Below are 18,164 nucleotides of genomic sequence, written 5' to 3'. Positions count from 1 at the left end.
TGATTTGTCTTGTGTACCCCCAAGTTTCACCTCCCTTAAAAGTTCCTTGCTTACAAAATCAGACAGAGAAATAAAAAAGTGGCTCAGCACACTATTACTGAAAATCTGCTTATTTTCTCATTGTTACCATATAATTATAAAATAAATCAATTGGAATATAAATATCAGACTTCCATTTCAGTGTATATAGAGCAGTATAAACAAGTCATTGTCTTTATGAAATTTTAGTTTGTACTGACTTTGCTAGAGTTTTATATAGAGCCTGTTGTAAAACTAGGCAAATATCTAGATGAGTTGATGTACCCCTTGGAACACCTCTGCGGACCTCCAGGTGTACATGTACCACTAGTTGACAACCACTGCTCTGAGGTACCACACTGTATAATTTGAAGGGATATTTGAGGGACGATGGAGGCATTCCAAATAATTTTCTTGGAGCATTTGGGAAAATCCCATCATCCACAAAAGAACTTCACACAGTGCTGTCTGTTTGAAAGTGGTACTGCTTTGGGGTCTGGTCTCGAGGCCCTGGTAGTGAAGGGCATATTAAATCAGATCCTTCCACATAGCCAAATAATATTAGCACCAGAAGAACTGAGAGTGTCTTGAGGGGCACACACTGACTTTTAAACAAACATCCCAGCCAATCTGAAGAGGAATTTAGTATGGTACAATACTACTCATGTCTCGCCCTACATAGCCGTTGTAATATGGGACACTGGGAAAGAAGGTGTGATAGCAATAGATACATGTCCTCATTACAGCTCTTTTGGCTAGCTCACCACAAGCACTGCGTCAGCCAAAAGAACTGTCATCCTGTTGCCTTCTTCACTTCCTGAGTGTGTGCATGGTGAATCAAAGAAGCTATTTCCCTCCATGTGTTTAATATTGAAGATTCACCTTAAGGCCAAAAAGACATACAAGAAGAGGTGCTAACCTCAAATTCCACCTACAAAAGTGTTTTGCAAATCCAGAGTTTCTCTGCCTAATACTAAGTGCCCTGGATAAAGCAACAGCACATTTTGCCAGTGTTGGTGGGTAAGATGAACAGATGAAGAAACACACCCACCCACACAATCTGTCAGCAAGAAGATTTACTTAGAAAACTTTATCAGGTTTTTCCTACCACCTCACCCCTTTAGTACACAGGCTTAACAGTCCATAAGTCAGTATTTGTGACTGTTCACAATGAACTACTTTAGGTACAATTTTCTTTTGACCTAATTATCATTTCCTTTCACTACCCTTGTTTAAAATTAGTTCAAGACAGCACGTAGCCTGAACTAGTCTGCAAACAGATATAGTATTCCTGTAATAGATGCACATAAGGTAGCAGGTGCCACCAGGCTCAGCTATAGAGCAGAGATCTCCAGCAGGAGGCATTTGGTTGCCTTTTCCCAAATCATAATCCACACCCTATTCTAGAGCTAGCAGGTCTGCATAGGAGAAGTAGCTGTTGCTGACCCCCTATCCTTCTCTGAAGATAGCAAGTTCATACTGGGAAACACACTAGCAACTCTCTTCTACCTATCTATAGCTAGGAATATTATACCATGCTCATCCTCATGATATCTTGAGTACCTGACAAATTCTAAAAGCAAACACAAGCAATTACTCATTCCCTCTCTACCCTACCCAAAGAAACATTTTTTATTTTCTCTATTTTTTGTTGTGGGAAGGCTGAGTTGAAGACAGAAATGGTTTGGTATTTCTACCCAAAGTAGGGAGATTCGTGGTGATTCTTCAGAGCTGCTGTTCATAGTATTCTCTAGTGATTCAGAATAAAATATTTTCCAGTATTACAAAAGCCATATTTATCCTTATATAGAATTATACATTATTTACATTAGCAAATTAAGTGACACACTATCACTAAATATGTTAGACAGAGTCCTCAGCCCACTTGCAACTACTGAACACAAGCAAAACAAAGAAGCTAATCTAGCTGTATTCTCAGCTTCCCCCTGAGCAGGCTGTTCTTCAGGAGCCTGGCCCGAGGTCCTCTGCTCTCCTGTCTTTCTGAAGAATTAACCCACTGCAGAGTTAACCCAGACTCTTAGTCAGGTGTTGTTGTAACTCTCCCCCACATCCATACACAAAATCCTCTCAAATACAATGGTGCTTTGAACTCAGGCTAGCTGACGCAACCTGGGGAGGGCCCCGGGGGGAGGAAGGGGTGTTAGAGCCTTCATTCTGCTTTCACTCATGCTTTGAAGTGAGGATTCAGGTTAAATCATTCAAATACTGGGAGGCTCCCAGCCACAATGCCCACATACCCAGGACAGATAAGTTCTCCCACAAATCAGTGGGAAAGGATCAGAGCACCTCCACTTCTTACAGCACAAAATACCATGGATGTGCCCCTGGGAGTCTTAGTGACACACAGATGAGTGCAGCACCAGTAAGGACACAGTAACGTGGGTATGGCTTTACAGGATAGCTGCTCAGACCCAGGTCCCAATCATCTGAGTTAATTCTGCAGAGAAAACATACCCTGACAGAAAACCAGCCAACCAGTTGCTTATATTTCCAAATAGGTTACCGAGATAACAAAGTCCACCTGCTTTGGCCAGCAGAGTCAGTCAGAAGCACAGCAGTTTTCCCACAGTCCAGCATTGTTCTGGAGGTGGGGTAGGGGAGAGGTGATAGTTCTCCCATAAGCCCATAGGACTGGCTAGAGATCAGATTAAAATGGCAACACCAGTCTACACAGATCCCATGGAGGCAGTATGTGGCTTCACTGCTGATGGTGTAGACACCCTCTGCGCTGTTTAATGGGCTCATGAGATTTCTCTCCAGAAATCAAGATAAGGTGCTTTTGGCCTAAGACCATTCCCCAAATGAGCCTGGAAAGGCCAATAGACTCCCTTAGATGACTGACTTGAGTCTTTCCTTTCAGTTATAATGCACCCAAAGGGCATAAAATTTTATTCTCCTTTCTTCTCATACTAAACTTAGAGACAACCATCAGCATCCTCATCAGGGCAGTTTCCAAAACTTCTGAAATAATTGATTGATCCTCTTAAGATATGTCTCCACTGCAATTAAAAACCTGCAGCTGGACTGTGCCTGCTGACTCACAGGGCTCAGGCTAATGGGCAGTTTACTGTGGTATAGACATTAGGGCTTGGGCTGGAGCCCAGGATCTAGGACCCTGCGAGGTGGGAGAGTCACAGAGCTCAGGCTGCAGCCCAGGCCCAAATGTTTATACCGCAACTACACAGCCCCTTAGCCCGAGTCCCGTGAACCTGAGTAACCTGACCCAGGCCAGCCATGGTTGCAGGGCCGCCCAGAGGATTCGGAGGCCTGCGGCAAAGCGGGGAATGAACATAAAAAAAAGGCACCACCCTTAGTCATCCGAGTGGCGCTCCGTCTTCGGCAGCAGCGGGTCCTTCGCTTGCTCCATGTCTTCGGCAGCACTGAAGGACCTGCTGCCAAAGTGCCCCCGAAAGACCCGGAGCAAGTGAAGGGCCCGACGCCGAAGACCCAGACCACTGCCAGGTGAATAAAAATTAAAAAGGCGCCTCTAGCCTTCTAGGGAAGGGATTCTTGGCCAGGGCTCGCGGAGCCCCTGTGGGGCCCAGGGCAAATTGTCCCACTTGCGCCCCCCCGGGCGGCCCTGCATGGTTGTCTACTTGCAGCGTAGACATACTCTTAGAGTTGTGTGAAAGTTCAGCGGGGGGGGAGGGAGGAAGTCATGTGAACATTTTCTCTGGAATCCATGCACAAGGTTCACAGCCAGAGTCTTCCTCATGTTCTGGGTTCAAACATACCAAAACACAAGCAAAAATTCCATCAAAACTATGAGTTCTCTTTAAAATGCTGCAAAACCTACATGGTCTCATTTCAAATCCGCATCAGCCCAAATTTACTCAAAGTTCAGACCTGGGTTGTTTATATTGAACCAACGGTGGCTGAATTTTGATTGCGTGACAGATCCTAGAAACCAGTCAGGTTTGCACAGTTTGGTACTGATTTACAAACATGTCCTACTGTTCTACTTACTATTGTTTAGCAGCTGTAGTTTGTCCTCACAGAAATTTTTGGCCTGACGCTGCAATCCTTATGCAAGCAAACAAGCCAGTCTCCAGCTCCCTTTACCTGGGGACTATGGGAAAGAAAGTGGAGAATGAAACCAAAGAAAACCCATAAAAATAAAAGTAACTAAAAGTGCACTGTCACAACAATACAGGTATCTGAAAGAACACCTTCTGCTGTGCAAGCTGCAATACACCCCTTACTAGTTATAAGGATTACAAAATTGCTTAATTCAGTGTTTCTCTCAGTTAAAGAAGAAGAATGGAAATTGTTTTAAAACAACCATGCATTGAATTCAGAGTAACAACTGAATGATAGGTGCAATATTTGGCCTTAATGGAAAACACTCAGCTACTTATGTATCTTAAAATGCTAAAACCTACATTTGCACATAAATCTGAACATTGATTTTTGAAAGTTGAAATTCAGTCAAAAACAAACATGCCTAGACTGGCTGGCTAGATATTTTGAGGCTCACTTAGCTACTTTGTATAAGGTGACAAAGAGTCCTGTAGCACCTTATAGACTAACAGAAGTATTGTAGCATAAGCTTTCATGGGTGAATACCCACTTCTTCGGATGCATGTCACATGTGTCTGATGAAGTGGGTATTCACCCACGAAAGCTTATGCTCCAATACTCCTATTAGTCTATAAGGTGCCACAGGACTCTCTCACTTTTTACAGATCCAGACTAATAAGACTACCGCTCTGATACTTTGTATAAAGCACTTTAAGAACCTCAGATGAAACTTGTTAAAGTGCAACGTATGTTTATTTCCACATCTCTATATGTATCTTATGCAAAACACCTTGTGAATCTAAGGGTGTCTACACTTGGAATTGGGGTGTGATTCCCAGCTTGCAAAACATAGTCACGCTAGCTCTCATCCAAGGCAGCATGCTACAAATAGCAGCAGCAGCCCAGTTTCCGTCCTGATTATGCTCTGTGCCACCACTCATCACTGCCTCACCACTGCAGCTACACTACTATTTTTAGTGTACTAGCTCAACAAGAACTAGAGATAGCATGTCTGCATGAGCTGGGAATTTCTCTTTCTCACACACACACACACACACACACACACACACACACCTGAGTTCTAGGTGTAGATGTAGTCTAAGGTACTATGCGCAACCGGACTTATCAGGGTACGTCTGCCCAGGGAACAGAAAGCGAAAAAAACAGGTGGTTGAGAGATGGACATTTAGAAAAAGAGAGGAGATGAGCCATTTAAGTATATCACCCAGAGACATAAAAGTAACTTCCCCATGAGTAAAAGCATGTGAATTTGTTTGAGTCTAAAAAAACCTAGGGAAGAGGCAGTTGAATCCCCATGACCTGTAGTTTGAACCCTAGTTGCCTGGGAACTGCCTTTGTGTGGGCTCATACAGTCTTCTAAGGCATTAGAGCTACTGGGCCCTTGGTTTAAGTGTAGGTTTAAAAGTCCAGTCGGTGGCACAGCAGGGCTAAGGCAAGCTCCCTGCCTGCCCTGTCTCCACACAGCTCCCAGAAGCAGCGGCATGTTTCTCTAGCTCCTTGGCACAGGGGCAGGCGGGGAGGCTCCACGTGCTGCCCCTGCAGCTCCCATTGGTCAGGAACCATAATCAATGAGAGTTATGGGGGCAGCGGAGCCCCGTGGCTGCCCCTGTGCCTAGAGGCCACAGGGACATACCGGCCACTTCTGGAAGCCAACTGAAGTGAGTGCCGCCTGGAGCCTGCACACCTAACCCCCTCCTGCATGCCAATCCCCTGAACCCCCTGCCAAACTCCCTCCCAGAGCCCGTACCCCACAGCCCCTCCCATATGCCAATCCCTTGTCCCGGCTCCCTCCTGTACCCCAAATCCCTTATCCCTGGCCCCACACCATAGCCCACACCCCCAGCCAGAGCCCTCACCCCCCCCCAAACCTCAACCCAGAGCCCCTTCCCACACCCTGAACCCCTCATTTCTGGCCCCATGCCAAGACCATACCCCCTCCCACACTCCAACCACCCCCCCCAGCCCAGTGAAAATGAGCGAGAGAGGGAGTGGGGATGGAGTGAGTGGGGTGGCAGGGCCTCAGATAAGGGGCAGGGCCTCAGGGCAGGGGAAGGGGTGGGGCAAAAGTGTTCAGTTTTGTGCAATTAGAAAGTTGGCAACCCTATTTAAGTGAGAGGGATTGGTGGCAGGGCATTCTTTATAGGGGTGGCTTTTGGCTTTGGAATTCTGTCCTTCAACTCTTGGCCACTCAGACCCCACATTTATTAACCCTTGAGGGCACACCAGTACTACTTTCTTTTCCCCAGGGTCTTCAGTAAGAGAAGGGGGCTTGAAGGATGTGGGTGGTTAGGTGGGGGGTTTTTGCTACTTTATTTATTGGGGTGGGGGGAAATGTTGTTTCAGGGTGGATTGTTTTAAGTGGCCAATTCATTTGCATTTTGTGATACTGTAAAGGCCAGGAATCTCCAGTTTGTCAAGTGCACTTTGTGCTGTGCCTTTGGAGAATTCTCCCTGCCTAGGGGAAGTCTCTGCCAGCATAAAGTTCTACTCTGGATCCCTCAACCTTGGAGTAAGGATCTGGAAAGGGGACAAAAGTGAGAGCAAGGAGCATGGCTGAGGGAGGCTCCGCTCTGCCCAATTCTCCACTGACACATCAATAGCATCAGCTGAAGCTAACCCTCTATTTTAATTTACACTGATCCTGTGTGGCTGAGAATCAAGGAGCTGTGACTAGTTTCCTTAACAGTTCACATCCCCCACCCCCATCCTGCACCCAAGCAGAGCTTGGACAATGAAGCCCCAATAAAACCAATGGATAAATTCTTGTATGCTTTACTGAACAGAAAGAGGGGCACACAATTCAAATGGGACAACAAGTGGCACATCACTTGAATGGCAGCCTTCTAGGCCAAAATAAGTAATTGATTTCGCTTTATTTTGATTTGGCCTGGCAGATGTGCAAGAGCTGTCCACTGTATTAACTGATCACTATGTGTTCTGCTGGGAATGCTGTTACTGGTTCTAGAAGCAGTTTTCCCACATGTAAAAGTTCAGTTTGATTAATTACATTCAAGCAACATTTTCCTATTCCACTCAGTAATTAACCCCTGTAATGTATTGATTTTTTTTCTTGCCCTTTGCTTTCTCTGATCCTTTGTTGCACAACAAACATAATTAACACCCCTTCCTAGGTTCAGATTCTGTTTATATATACACCATTGCACCCAAACCAAGTACTCAGTTGCTCTGTTAATGCCATAGTCTACAACCACACCTGCTTCTGTTACCGCCTTACTTCTATTATTCAGTTCACTAGCTGCTACTGGCTCACCAGACTCCTTGGAAAACCTGAAGCAAAATTCAGCAGCAAGACACCTGGAGGTGTACATTTTGCTGTGGGTAAGTAGATTACAAAATGGATGATGTTGGGTAAATCAGTATAACTCAGTGAGTGTTTGAACAGCATTTGGCACAAGGGGGTCCTGGTCCATGACTGGTGCCTTTAGGCATCATGATAATACAAATAAAACAATAATAATAATTCAGTAGGGATCTGAAATAAGTGTAATTTACCCAGAAAGGGGGCTCGCAGGAAAAAGTAGCTAACAGAAAAGTGTAAAACAAATCCTACTTTTCTCTTAGTGTAGAAGTCAGCCCTATGTACATAGACTGACAAACGGTGCATACTATGATTGGCCCAGACCACCTTTCCTCTGAAGATCAGAGGCATTCTTTCAGGGCCTCTTCCTCCTGGGACAACCTGCAAAGCCAGCAGATCTATGTTAAAGATTCTCCTAGAATGGTTAGGATGAAATTATGTGCCTTACCATTTCCCATGCCACCAGCCTATTTCCTCTGAATCAGCCAACAATCTACATAATGTAATTCTTCCTCCAGACTTGTAAAAATATTTGTTTACTATCCACAAAAATCAAGAATTTAATATTTTCTGATCAGCAGGCTATAGTTGAAAAATTAAAAAGAGTACTGAAATTCCTAAGTTATCTAAATAATTCTCAATACAATTATTTTATAACACAAATGTAGTAAAAAGAAATTAAATTTTCAAATGTTCATTTAAAAATGGCTTAATTTTTTTTAAATGACCATTTTAATCAAGTAAGTATTTTCTTACAAAGAGACAGCCCAATACTGACTATAGTCATTTGTTTCCATTGAAGGTTTAAAAATTGGTGGTTAAAGGTCTAGAGTTCTCACTTCTGCAAATAACTTTTTATTTAGAAAAGGGGGAAGAACTTTCACAAACAATACAAATACAAGTACAGATCCAGCATTGCATCCTTCTGAGATGCTTGACACAGCTGGCGGGAGCTGGGGAAGGGGATGTGTGTAAAGGTGGCACTAAGCCACCTTTACACTTCCCCAACCCTAGTTTTCCAGCTTTCTGGCTGCTGGGCCAGATCCCAGTGTAAAGTAGAGCAACCTCAGGACTGCTCTTTGTCTTGCTGCCTACATTCCCAAGGAATCATTGTGGCAACTAGGAATTGCTGAGGTGTGTGGATGCTCCAGTCACCTCTGTACAACAGTGTGTAGGATCAGCAGTTATGCATGAGCTGTTAAGGCAGAGCTAGGTCACCAAAGGATTCCCCTGTGCAGGCAAAGTCCTTAACAGATCAATTATAATTATTTAAAGGCTGGAGTTACTGCATTTATGAGAGCAAAGAGACTACGTGTAGTTAACCGCTGCTGTATGCAGCTTGTATGTTCTACACCTGCGGAAGGGCTACCCATCATCTGAGAACTCAAGGATTAAGTAGCTGTGCCTTTTATGGAAATAATGTATTTGTTTTAAGAAATACTTTATTCCTGATCTACTTTCTGCCCTTAGAAATGTAACATGCAATTTGCTTTGACATTTTCATTCTGTGGCAGCTCCTTATATCATGGCTGTCTCCCAGACAAGCTTCCCTTTTCTCACCCAACTCAACTGGTAGCTGTCTCTCAGTTGCTTTCTCTAGTGCATGTATAATTCTTTTTCAATGCTGTAGCTGCCTCTGCTGGGCAGCCTTGATACAGTCATTTGTAATTTGAAATACATTATAAATACTTCCAGTATCCACCAATCTTCACTCCAAACCTTCCATTACAAAAAATGAGGACAGTCAGAGGGCACAATTGCGAGTTTTCTGGCTCAATCCTGGCGTGCTTTCTTATGGGTTAATTAGAATGTGAAAGATGCCAGTTCTCTCAAGACAGTGAATTACTTCTAACCCTTGAGGAGAATCTTAAATATTTGATTGATGGGATAAAACTTGTGCAGCAATAGCATTGATTTATTTTGGAAATATTAAATACTGCAGAGACCAAAGCAGTGGACGAATTTGACTGGAATTATCTTTGGTTTTCATTTAACTACAAATCCTTTCATTCTCATTTTAACCTCTCTGCAAATTCTAAGAAATGGAAAACCTGAGAACTTCTGGAAAATAAAAAAAGTACAGCTAAGTTCACAAGTCCCACACCTGTCCAACATGAGAACTTCAGGGGGCCAGCCTGTCTGACATTGGGCACCCAACAATTGAAGCACTCAGATACCTAGCCACTTTTAAAAATGTGGTCAGTCTAGACACACTGATAGTGATCAGTGGGGATGGGAAAATCTTGGGGAGTGTAAGGTACAGTGAACTAAAAGGGGTATGGAAGGGAATACAGCTCCCCTTCTATTAAAAACAAAAAGGGTTTCTTGGTTTAGCAGTACGGAGCTATTCTCCACAGCTCTCCCTTCTCCCAGGTTGGAGCACTGAGAACAGAATCTCCTGGATCCATCTACTTTGTAGACACAAAAACAGTAGTGGCTAATGTTTTCAAACTGTAAATTGGTAGTTAGAGAACCTAATGGACCTATGCTAACCTAGCCCAGTAGAGGATCAGGTCACCTGGGAGGTTTCAGAACCTTAAAACTATACAGTGTACTTATATGTACACTTCATACATCTTTTGTAGGCTGACAATTATTCTCCCATTCACTACCCTCCTTCAACTCCCTCCTCCAGACTCAAATCTGTTGTGACCTCCTCAGGAAATTTGTCCAGCCAGTGACCACTGTGGGGCAGTTGGGAACAGATATTTTATTTCATAAACCATTGGAATGATTTGGAACATCAAACTGTTCATGATTGACTGATGTCGCCTCATTACTTGGTATCATTACACTTTTCCTCCATCACTTTGTTAGTTCACACACACTTTTTTAGTCAATTAGATGGCAAGTTCTTAAGAGAGCTTATTTATTACCTGCATGTTTGCATAGGGACTAGCACAGTGTGCCCAGTCTTGACTGACTGGTGCCTTTTGACTCTGCCACAATGCAAATAAATAATATGCCAGAATTAAACTACTGTTCCTTTAAAACTTTTTAATTAATTCCATTGAAGCTAGCTGGGCGGATTTTCGGGAAGACGCCTAGTAAAACAAGTTGAAAGACAAAGTGCAACAGGAAGGCAGCTAAAAACAAACAGGAGTACCACAGCTGGAATAAAAGGGGAACAAGGTTGAACTAGGAGAAACAAAAGAACATGGACTATTAAAAAGGGAACTATACCAAGGCGGGACAAAAGGAAATCAAGAACAAGCCACGACAGACAAGGTTTGATTGCATCCGAGTTTAAGAAACCTAAAATCCAATAAATGCAAAGGAAAAAGGGAGAAAAGAAAGGGAGGGAAATCAGTGCTATTAGAATATGAGGGACTTAATAGAATGAGGGGAAAGCAGCAGCTCTGGAAAAAGTGATGAATTGAGATCAGAAACTGGGTGGGCAAAAAGGGAAAACAAAGAGGTGGTGCTGTTTGACAATCAAGGGAGTTTAGCAACTTTCCAAAAGAAGTGCAGAGAATCATTAGCATAAAAGAAGGGGTGGCAATAAAGAGAAAAGTGCAGGAGACTGGTAGACACCCTCCCCAGTAAAAAGGTAAAAATCTTGTTGTCAAGAATGATTGCGGATCATATAAATTAAGTGCAAAAAAAAATCACTTATACTCTTGGGTAGCAGACTTGAAGAAAGACTCCTGGGAAAAGAAACCAGGACACAATTGTAAGAAACCCATGCCTGGATTGGGAATTAGCCTGCGTGTGCGCTGCAATGGCTCTGGATGTAGTCACTGGGGTTACTAACGTATAAAAAGAAAGGTTAGACTAGGATTTGCTGAAACCTGAAGAGGATGATGTTCATGTAGCTCAAAAAAAAAAATAGAGTACTGTGTTTGATGAGATACTAGCAGTCAAGCAAACATGCCTGAATACTTGACTTTGATATTAACTATGGGTCACATTGTGACCAGCTGCTCCATGGATGCACATGAGAGTGGGGTGTACAAAAGGCACCCATTTAATCCCCTGCGTGGCAGTTTCTGAATTCCCTAGAATACAGGGACTGCTCATTTCTAGCACTCCTAGCAGTGTACGAAAAAATCTCAGAGGGGATGAGGAGAACGCAGGGGTCCCCAAGCCCTTGCATTGGCTCACATAGCTGGCCAGGCACACAGCATGGAGTATATCATAACTCTTGAAGGAGTGTAGTGGCAGATTAATTCTCAGAAGCAAACCTAATGAGAAGAAACTACAGCCTCGGCTATCGCAGGTAACATGAGCTTAGCTAAATACGTTCCTTTTATACCATTACATGCACACTGAAATCCATTCTTTGCTGTTATTGTTCACAGTTTAAGTATCATGTGAAGTATATTTGTTTATTTATAGGCTTATGCATAATGTTGTATTTTAGCTTCTCTTTAAGAGAAACAAAGGTGAGGAATAGGGTGACCATTCATCCCATTCTGACCAGGACAGTCCCCTTTTTAAGCAGTGTCCCAGCCATCCCAACTTTTTTTTCCCCTCAAAAGGAAGCATGTATTCCATTTGCTCTTGCCAACTGATCAAGTCAGCCAGATTAAACAGGGCAAACTCCCACTTTTGGTGGGGGAAAAGGGGTGTGATATGGAGGAGGCAGAGATGCCACCCCCTCCCCCCAGGGGGAAGGTAGGGCTGCAGGGGCAGAGCAGCATGCCTGGTCCCTGCAGTGTTCCACCGACTGGGTAACAGCCTGGGGGGTTTCCCCATTTTCTCTTTGGGAAATATGGTCACCCTAGCGCGGGAATGTTATTGTGACTAAATGGGTAGGGTAGAAGACATGGCAGGGTAAGAACATGCTGCTGTCATGGCTGCAGCCTCAGCAGTGGAAGCATGAATAGTGGCTGCAATGACAGGGATAGAACGAAGCAGGAACAGAAGTTCAATGGTAGCGGTACAGCTCTCTTGTACAGCGGTGCAGACATGTGCCCTTCCGCTCAAGTGTTGAATATGTTGGGATTATCTTGCCCCCTACTGACTAATCTACAAAATTCACACAGGACCAAATGAATCTCAGTGTAAATCCATTGAAGTAAATAGACAATGCCAGCAGTTCTCAAACTGGGGGTTGGCATCCCAAAGTGGGTCACAACTCTGTTCTAATGGGGTTGCCAGGGCTGGCATTAGACTTGCTGGGGCCAGGACTGACGCCCAAGCCCCACTGCTTGGGGCTAAAGCCAAGGCACGAGAGCCTCAACCCTGGGTGGTGGGTTTCAGGTTACAGGCCTTTGCCTGGAGTGGTGGGGCTCAGGCTTTGGGTCCCCCCTCCACCCTCCCTGCCACCCAGGGCAGTAGGGCTAAGGCAGACTCAGACTTCAGTTCCCACTTCTGGGGTCATGTAGTAGTTTTTGTTGTCAGAAGAGGGGTGTGGTGCAATGATGTCTGAGAATCCCTGGACTATGCATTGCCTCTGGTTTTGAAAAGCGATATAAATCAGAATCCCTACTTACTGCCCTGTCAGGGAGCCTAATCGGCTGTGATGTAAGAAGGTGTAAATTAAAGTTGCCTTTAAATCCCTTACTTTAATTTATATGTTTTACATACACACTGTAAATCACTTTGCTTCCTATAGTAACTCTTCTGGTCCATTAGTATGTGAGTTAATCTGGACTGCCTTAGATTTAGTAGATGTAAATAGACTATTTAGAAAATATTACAGCTTCACAGAAAAATGTAGATAAAAGGGATTTTTTTTGTTGTGGAAATTTCAATGGAAAATTTCGATGTTTCATCCCTAAATTGAAAATTTTGACTTTCAGATTTTCCAGTGAAAAAAGCAGACATTCCAAACACAAATCTGACTAGTTGAAAAAAATTTTCCATCAAAAAAATTGATGGAAAATTTTCAATCAGCCCTAGGTATAAGTTATACATTGGCAAGAGGGTGAAAGTTGAAATAAACTTATGGGGATCTAAAATGGTGTAACCTGTGCACTGAGGTGACTGAAAAATGTACCAGCTTAGATTCCCAATAGATTTACCAGCTCAAATTCAGAGGTCATTTTGAAGATTGTGTAAGCTAAATTCCTAAAGGAATTTAAGTTAGGGAATTTACTTCCATTGACACATTGCCTCTAAATTTGGTTCACCCACACTTATTAGACTTATGCCTGAGTTGGGGCCAATGGATTAAACTGGGTATTAATTTGTTCCATAAATCCCAATACATGAGTGTGCAAAAACATCTGTTTTTCAGTTTCAGTATGCCCTACTTAGGGATAACTAATAAATAACAACAAGACCTTTCACTTACATTTTAAATAGTGGGACAGGATCCAAAGCTGACTTCTGTGGAACCCTGCCAATTTACACCCACAGAGGATCTGATCCAGTGTCCTTTCCCATAGTTTACTACTATGATCCATCTCCCCTCCCTTGGTAGCCTGACCTCCCCTGCACTTTGGGAGATCTGCATATGAAAGCAGGAAGAGTTGGGAGGAGACCATTAATAAATAGACAAACTGTGTCCCATTTTGCTCTCAAGTAGGAAATGAAAGAAAAAATTCCTCAACCATCAACTGACTAAGAAAAATTTTCCGTGGTCAACTTGGTTGTCATTCAACACTAAATGAGAATAATGCACCTGAATTCCATAGCTAAAACTCTTACAAGCAGTCCTTTGTAGTCCCTTAAAAAATCCTGTAAAACAACCACAAATTGAATGGGATTTCTATATGTCTGTGCTTTTCAACAAGAGTTGTTCTCTTGCACGCTTTTAAGAGAAGGCACTCTGTTTTCAGTGTTCACAAAAGTTTCTTTAGTGTCTGGATCTTTTAAAAATAATTAACTGAATTTTAAAATAGCCTTCAGTTCCAGTGAAGAGCACCTGTCTTCTATTTAACACACCATTTCCTTCACCATATTTTAGTTGGCCAAGCCATGGCTTGCTGCAAGGAAATACGAAGCAGCAGCTGGATTTATCCTACCCTGGTTCTCTGCATTTATGGATTTTTCTCCATGATGAGGCCATCAGAACCTTTCCTCACCCCTTATCTAACAGGACCAGATAAAAACCTGACTATCGATGAGGTATGGCTATACACTGCTTTCCCATTATATGGAATAACAAAATACTGAGTGTACTTTATTCTTCATAAAGAAACTATAAGAATCTCATTTACTCGCCGCCATTTATTACAGAAAGATACATGAATGATATTTCCCCTGTGAAAGATTAGAAGCTCAATCCTCATTTCTGCCCTAAAGGGCCAACAGAGAACTCCCTGACAGAAGATAATATTCAGGGGGCATGTAGACAGCATATGTTTAAAAATGTTAAGGCGATAGGGTTCATAAAATAAAGTTTTCCCTATTAAACAGTGAACATCATGCATACTTATATTGCTATATTTAACACATTGAATTAACAGCAATGAGCATGATTCTTTCTCCAAGTTTATTAAAAAATAAAAAATTAAAATTAAAAAAAATTAAAAAAAATCACAGAATTCCTTCCTTTCCCTTCCAGGTTACAAACCAGGTTTTCCCAGTTTGGACATACTCCTATCTGGTGCTGCTGTTTCCCGTTTTCTTGATTACGGACTATCTGCGCTATAAGCCCATCATTAGTCTACAAGGCCTTAGCTTCATTATTACATGGCTGATGCTTTTATTTTTCCAAGGAGTGTTAGCCATGCAGTGGATGGAGTTTTTTTATGGGATGGTAACAGCCACTGAAGTTGCCTATTATGCCTACATTTACAGCGTTGTCAGTGCTGATCATTATCAGAAAGTGACTAGTTATTGCAGAAGCATCACACTTGTTTCAACCACAGTTGCAGCAGTGTTGGGGCAACTTTTAGTATCTTTGGCAGAGCTATCCTATTTTTATCTAAATGCCATCAGTTTGGCTTCTCTGTCCTTGGCCTTCCTAGCCTCATTTTTTCTACCAATGCCAAAAAAAAGTATGTTCTTTCACAAAAATCATATCCCTGAAACTCCGCAAGGAACAATGGGACAAGACACAATGTCAAACGCACCCAGCATTAACGAGCAGCCAAGTTGCCAAGAGGACAAAGATGTTGTGAAATCATCTGTCATTTCCAGGACATTGCCTGAATGCCAGTCTGACAAGCACCAGTGTCATATGCTTGTGCAGTTATGCAAGGATTTAAAGGAATGCTATTGCACAAAGAAGCTTCTTTACTGGTCCCTATGGTGGGCTTTAGCCACCGCAGGCTATAACCAGATTGTGAATTACATCCAGGTGTTATGGGACGACAGAGCACCCTCTCAGAATTATGACATTTATAATGGGGCTGTTGAGGCAGCAGCAACATTTTTGAGTAAGTAAACAATATAGTATTAAAGTATTTCCTCCAGCAAATTCTAAAATACAAACTATACCAGGTATATGTTATAAATCATGTGTGCTCCTATTATGTGGTTTAAGTCCATTTCATGCCTATCAAGCATTCCACAGTATGGGTAGGCAGGTTGTACATTCAAAATATAATACTTCATGAGACATATGAGAAGTCTCAAATGTAACACCAGACCACGTATTTCTCTAGGGGGGTGACTCTCAAAGCATAGTCTTTAATGACCAGAGTTTTGTGCAGTACTTGGTGGACTGTGGAGAGCATGCCGATCACATGGACCTTGTGTCCAGCTGCTACATTCATTCAAAGAATTTCACAATGCATTGCCACCATGTTATTCTTCCACATGGGCCTTCCTATGTTGCCCGTTTCTGAATGGGAAGGGGTGTTTCTGTGAGATGCTCCCTAAGAAGACATGGATCACACTATGAAAAGTTAGAGAAATCCTTCAACAGAGTATGGCGCACACTTTGGACGTACTCTTGTGTACGGTACTTCTCTTGATGAGACCCAGGCCAGTGTACTTATTAGAATTAGCTATCAAATGACAGGAAGATCAGTTTAATATCAAACTTAATTTTCAGATGTTTTATGTGTTCACAGTCAAATAAATTTCAGTCTGAAGCATGGGTTTTGGAAGTAAGTAATATATGGTGAGATGGTAGCATCCCCAGAGTTAAAGTGCACCTCTAGGGTTTCATTAGAGGCCCATCTGTAGTTGAGCCTTCTCTCACATATAACCCTGTTGCCTTGCTACTCATATGAATAAAGTCTGCAAGACAGAGCCAGTGGTTACCCCTCCTTTATGAACAGGAACTTAAAAAAATTCCAAGCCTCAAGAAATTTCTAAATCCTAATTGGTATGTGCAATGTGGGGCTAGAGGAGAATTTTTTCACCAAAAATTTTAAGCGAACTGTTATACTCACTATCTTGATGAAGTGGGTTTAGCCCACGAAAGCTTATGCCCAAATGAATGTGTTAGTCTCTAAGGTGCCACAAGGACTCCTTGTTGTTTTCACTATCCTGAGATACCAGAGTTTTAAAAAAGAATTAGGAACCTGGTCCATTGCTACCCTGCAGCTGGAATAGTTATTTACCCCAATGCAAAACAAATGCAGAATGCTACCATCCCAATCCAGCAGCGTTTTACACTCACTTTGCACTGGGATAAATGGCAGCACAAGGTGCAAGGCAACAGTGAATCACTCCCAAGGTGTTTCCTCAGATAAATTCTCATAACCATTCTGTGTCACGTCACATCTCAAAAAGCCCAGCAAGTTCATACATTGAGCACTAGGATAGGTAAGCGATTGTGATGCTCTGCCTGATTAGGAATGAGAGAACACTGTTCTTGGTTGGCATCCTATAGATTTTTCAAGATCAATAAAAGGTCTGGCTGGCCTAGCAAGTTTCACAAAAGATCTGTGGACTTAGCAAATTCATCAGTCAAAGGATTTGCTTCAGGATTCAGGCTGAGCTTCTAAAGCCACAAAGGAGTTTGGTATATTTTAAAAGGACATGAACAAAACTCAGCGGAATTATTAAACTCCCCGGGGAACCCCAAGGGTCTTCTAAGCAGAACTGGGAAGGAGAAAGTACATTCACAGATCAGCACGTGTACATTTCTAAAAATATCACTACAGTTCTAACAAAGAGGGGACTGCAACATGCTAATTAATACAGCTGTCTTCAGAATGCAAGGAGTTACATATCTGCAGCCAAATAAGTACTTCCAGATCACATGGGCAAACACCACTATTTTTACAAAAATACTTGTTCAAAAACCAAGAAAGTTTCCAGACAAAAACGCAGCCAAGTTTGAGTGAAGGGTACATACAACACTCACCGTTCCAGAGCGTACCTTGCAGCAAAACCTGGCCTTGCAGTCTCTGCCTTACTCCCTTCCTCCTGTAGTCATTTATGTTCTCAGCCCTTCTGGGGTAACAAATCCCTTAATCCAAGTACAAAACAAGCACCAAAAGCAAAAAATCTTCGGCCCCAATGGGCTCAGCCTTCAGCCACATCCACTGCTGGAGGACCCAGGCAACAATGGCCTGTCTTACCACCTAACTACTGGCTACTGAGCTCCAAACAACCCAGCAATCTGGACCAGGTCTACCCTCCCACCAAGGGTCTCTGGCTGGCCACTGCCATCAGACAGTTCCTGACCTGAGTCAGACTTCTTGCTCCACGTGGGAGAAGCCTGTCTGCTCTCCCTCCCCAGCCAAACCCCCAACCACTGGGCTTTCTTCTATTTAAGTCCAATAACTCATACATGTTAACAGGGCAGTGCTAATTAAACAGGGCTGGCCCTAGGCCTTCTAGCCCTTAAAGTGGCAGGACACCCTTTTATAGTTATAGTATCAAAAAAAAAAAAAAACCATCCTAAAGTAATGGTGATGTGGCTAGACTACGATCATCAGACAAACAGGAAATTTTAAGTTAAAGTTTGTAG

At 42.8% G+C, this 18,164-nt stretch overlaps 1 protein-coding gene across 5 annotated transcripts in view; it reads left to right on the top strand.

Moving 5' to 3' along the window:
• The first annotated feature begins 10,504 nt into the window (after positions 1-10,504).
• SLC19A3 (solute carrier family 19 member 3) overlaps positions 10,505-18,164 on the top strand; it is a 35,371-nt gene continuing 27,711 nt past the window's right edge. For 4 of the 5 annotated variants that reach the window (XM_050964062.1, XM_050964063.1, XM_050964065.1 and 1 more), the window contains exons 1-3: positions 10,505-10,627; positions 14,256-14,416; positions 14,856-15,672. In XM_050964062.1, coding sequence (XP_050820019.1) covers positions 14,267-14,416; positions 14,856-15,672 — 967 coding nt within the window. In that variant the 5' untranslated portion in view covers positions 10,505-10,627; positions 14,256-14,266. The remainder of the gene's footprint in view (positions 10,628-14,255; positions 14,417-14,855; positions 15,673-18,164) is intronic. The other variant, XM_050964064.1, reaches the window with a different exon arrangement.

This window comes from Gopherus flavomarginatus, chromosome 8 (genome assembly GCF_025201925.1).
Source record: "Gopherus flavomarginatus isolate rGopFla2 chromosome 8, rGopFla2.mat.asm, whole genome shotgun sequence".
Taxonomy (NCBI): Eukaryota; Metazoa; Chordata; order Testudines; family Testudinidae; genus Gopherus; species Gopherus flavomarginatus.
The sequence above is the reverse complement of the archived record's forward strand: the minus strand, read 5'-3'. Positions and strand labels throughout refer to the sequence as shown.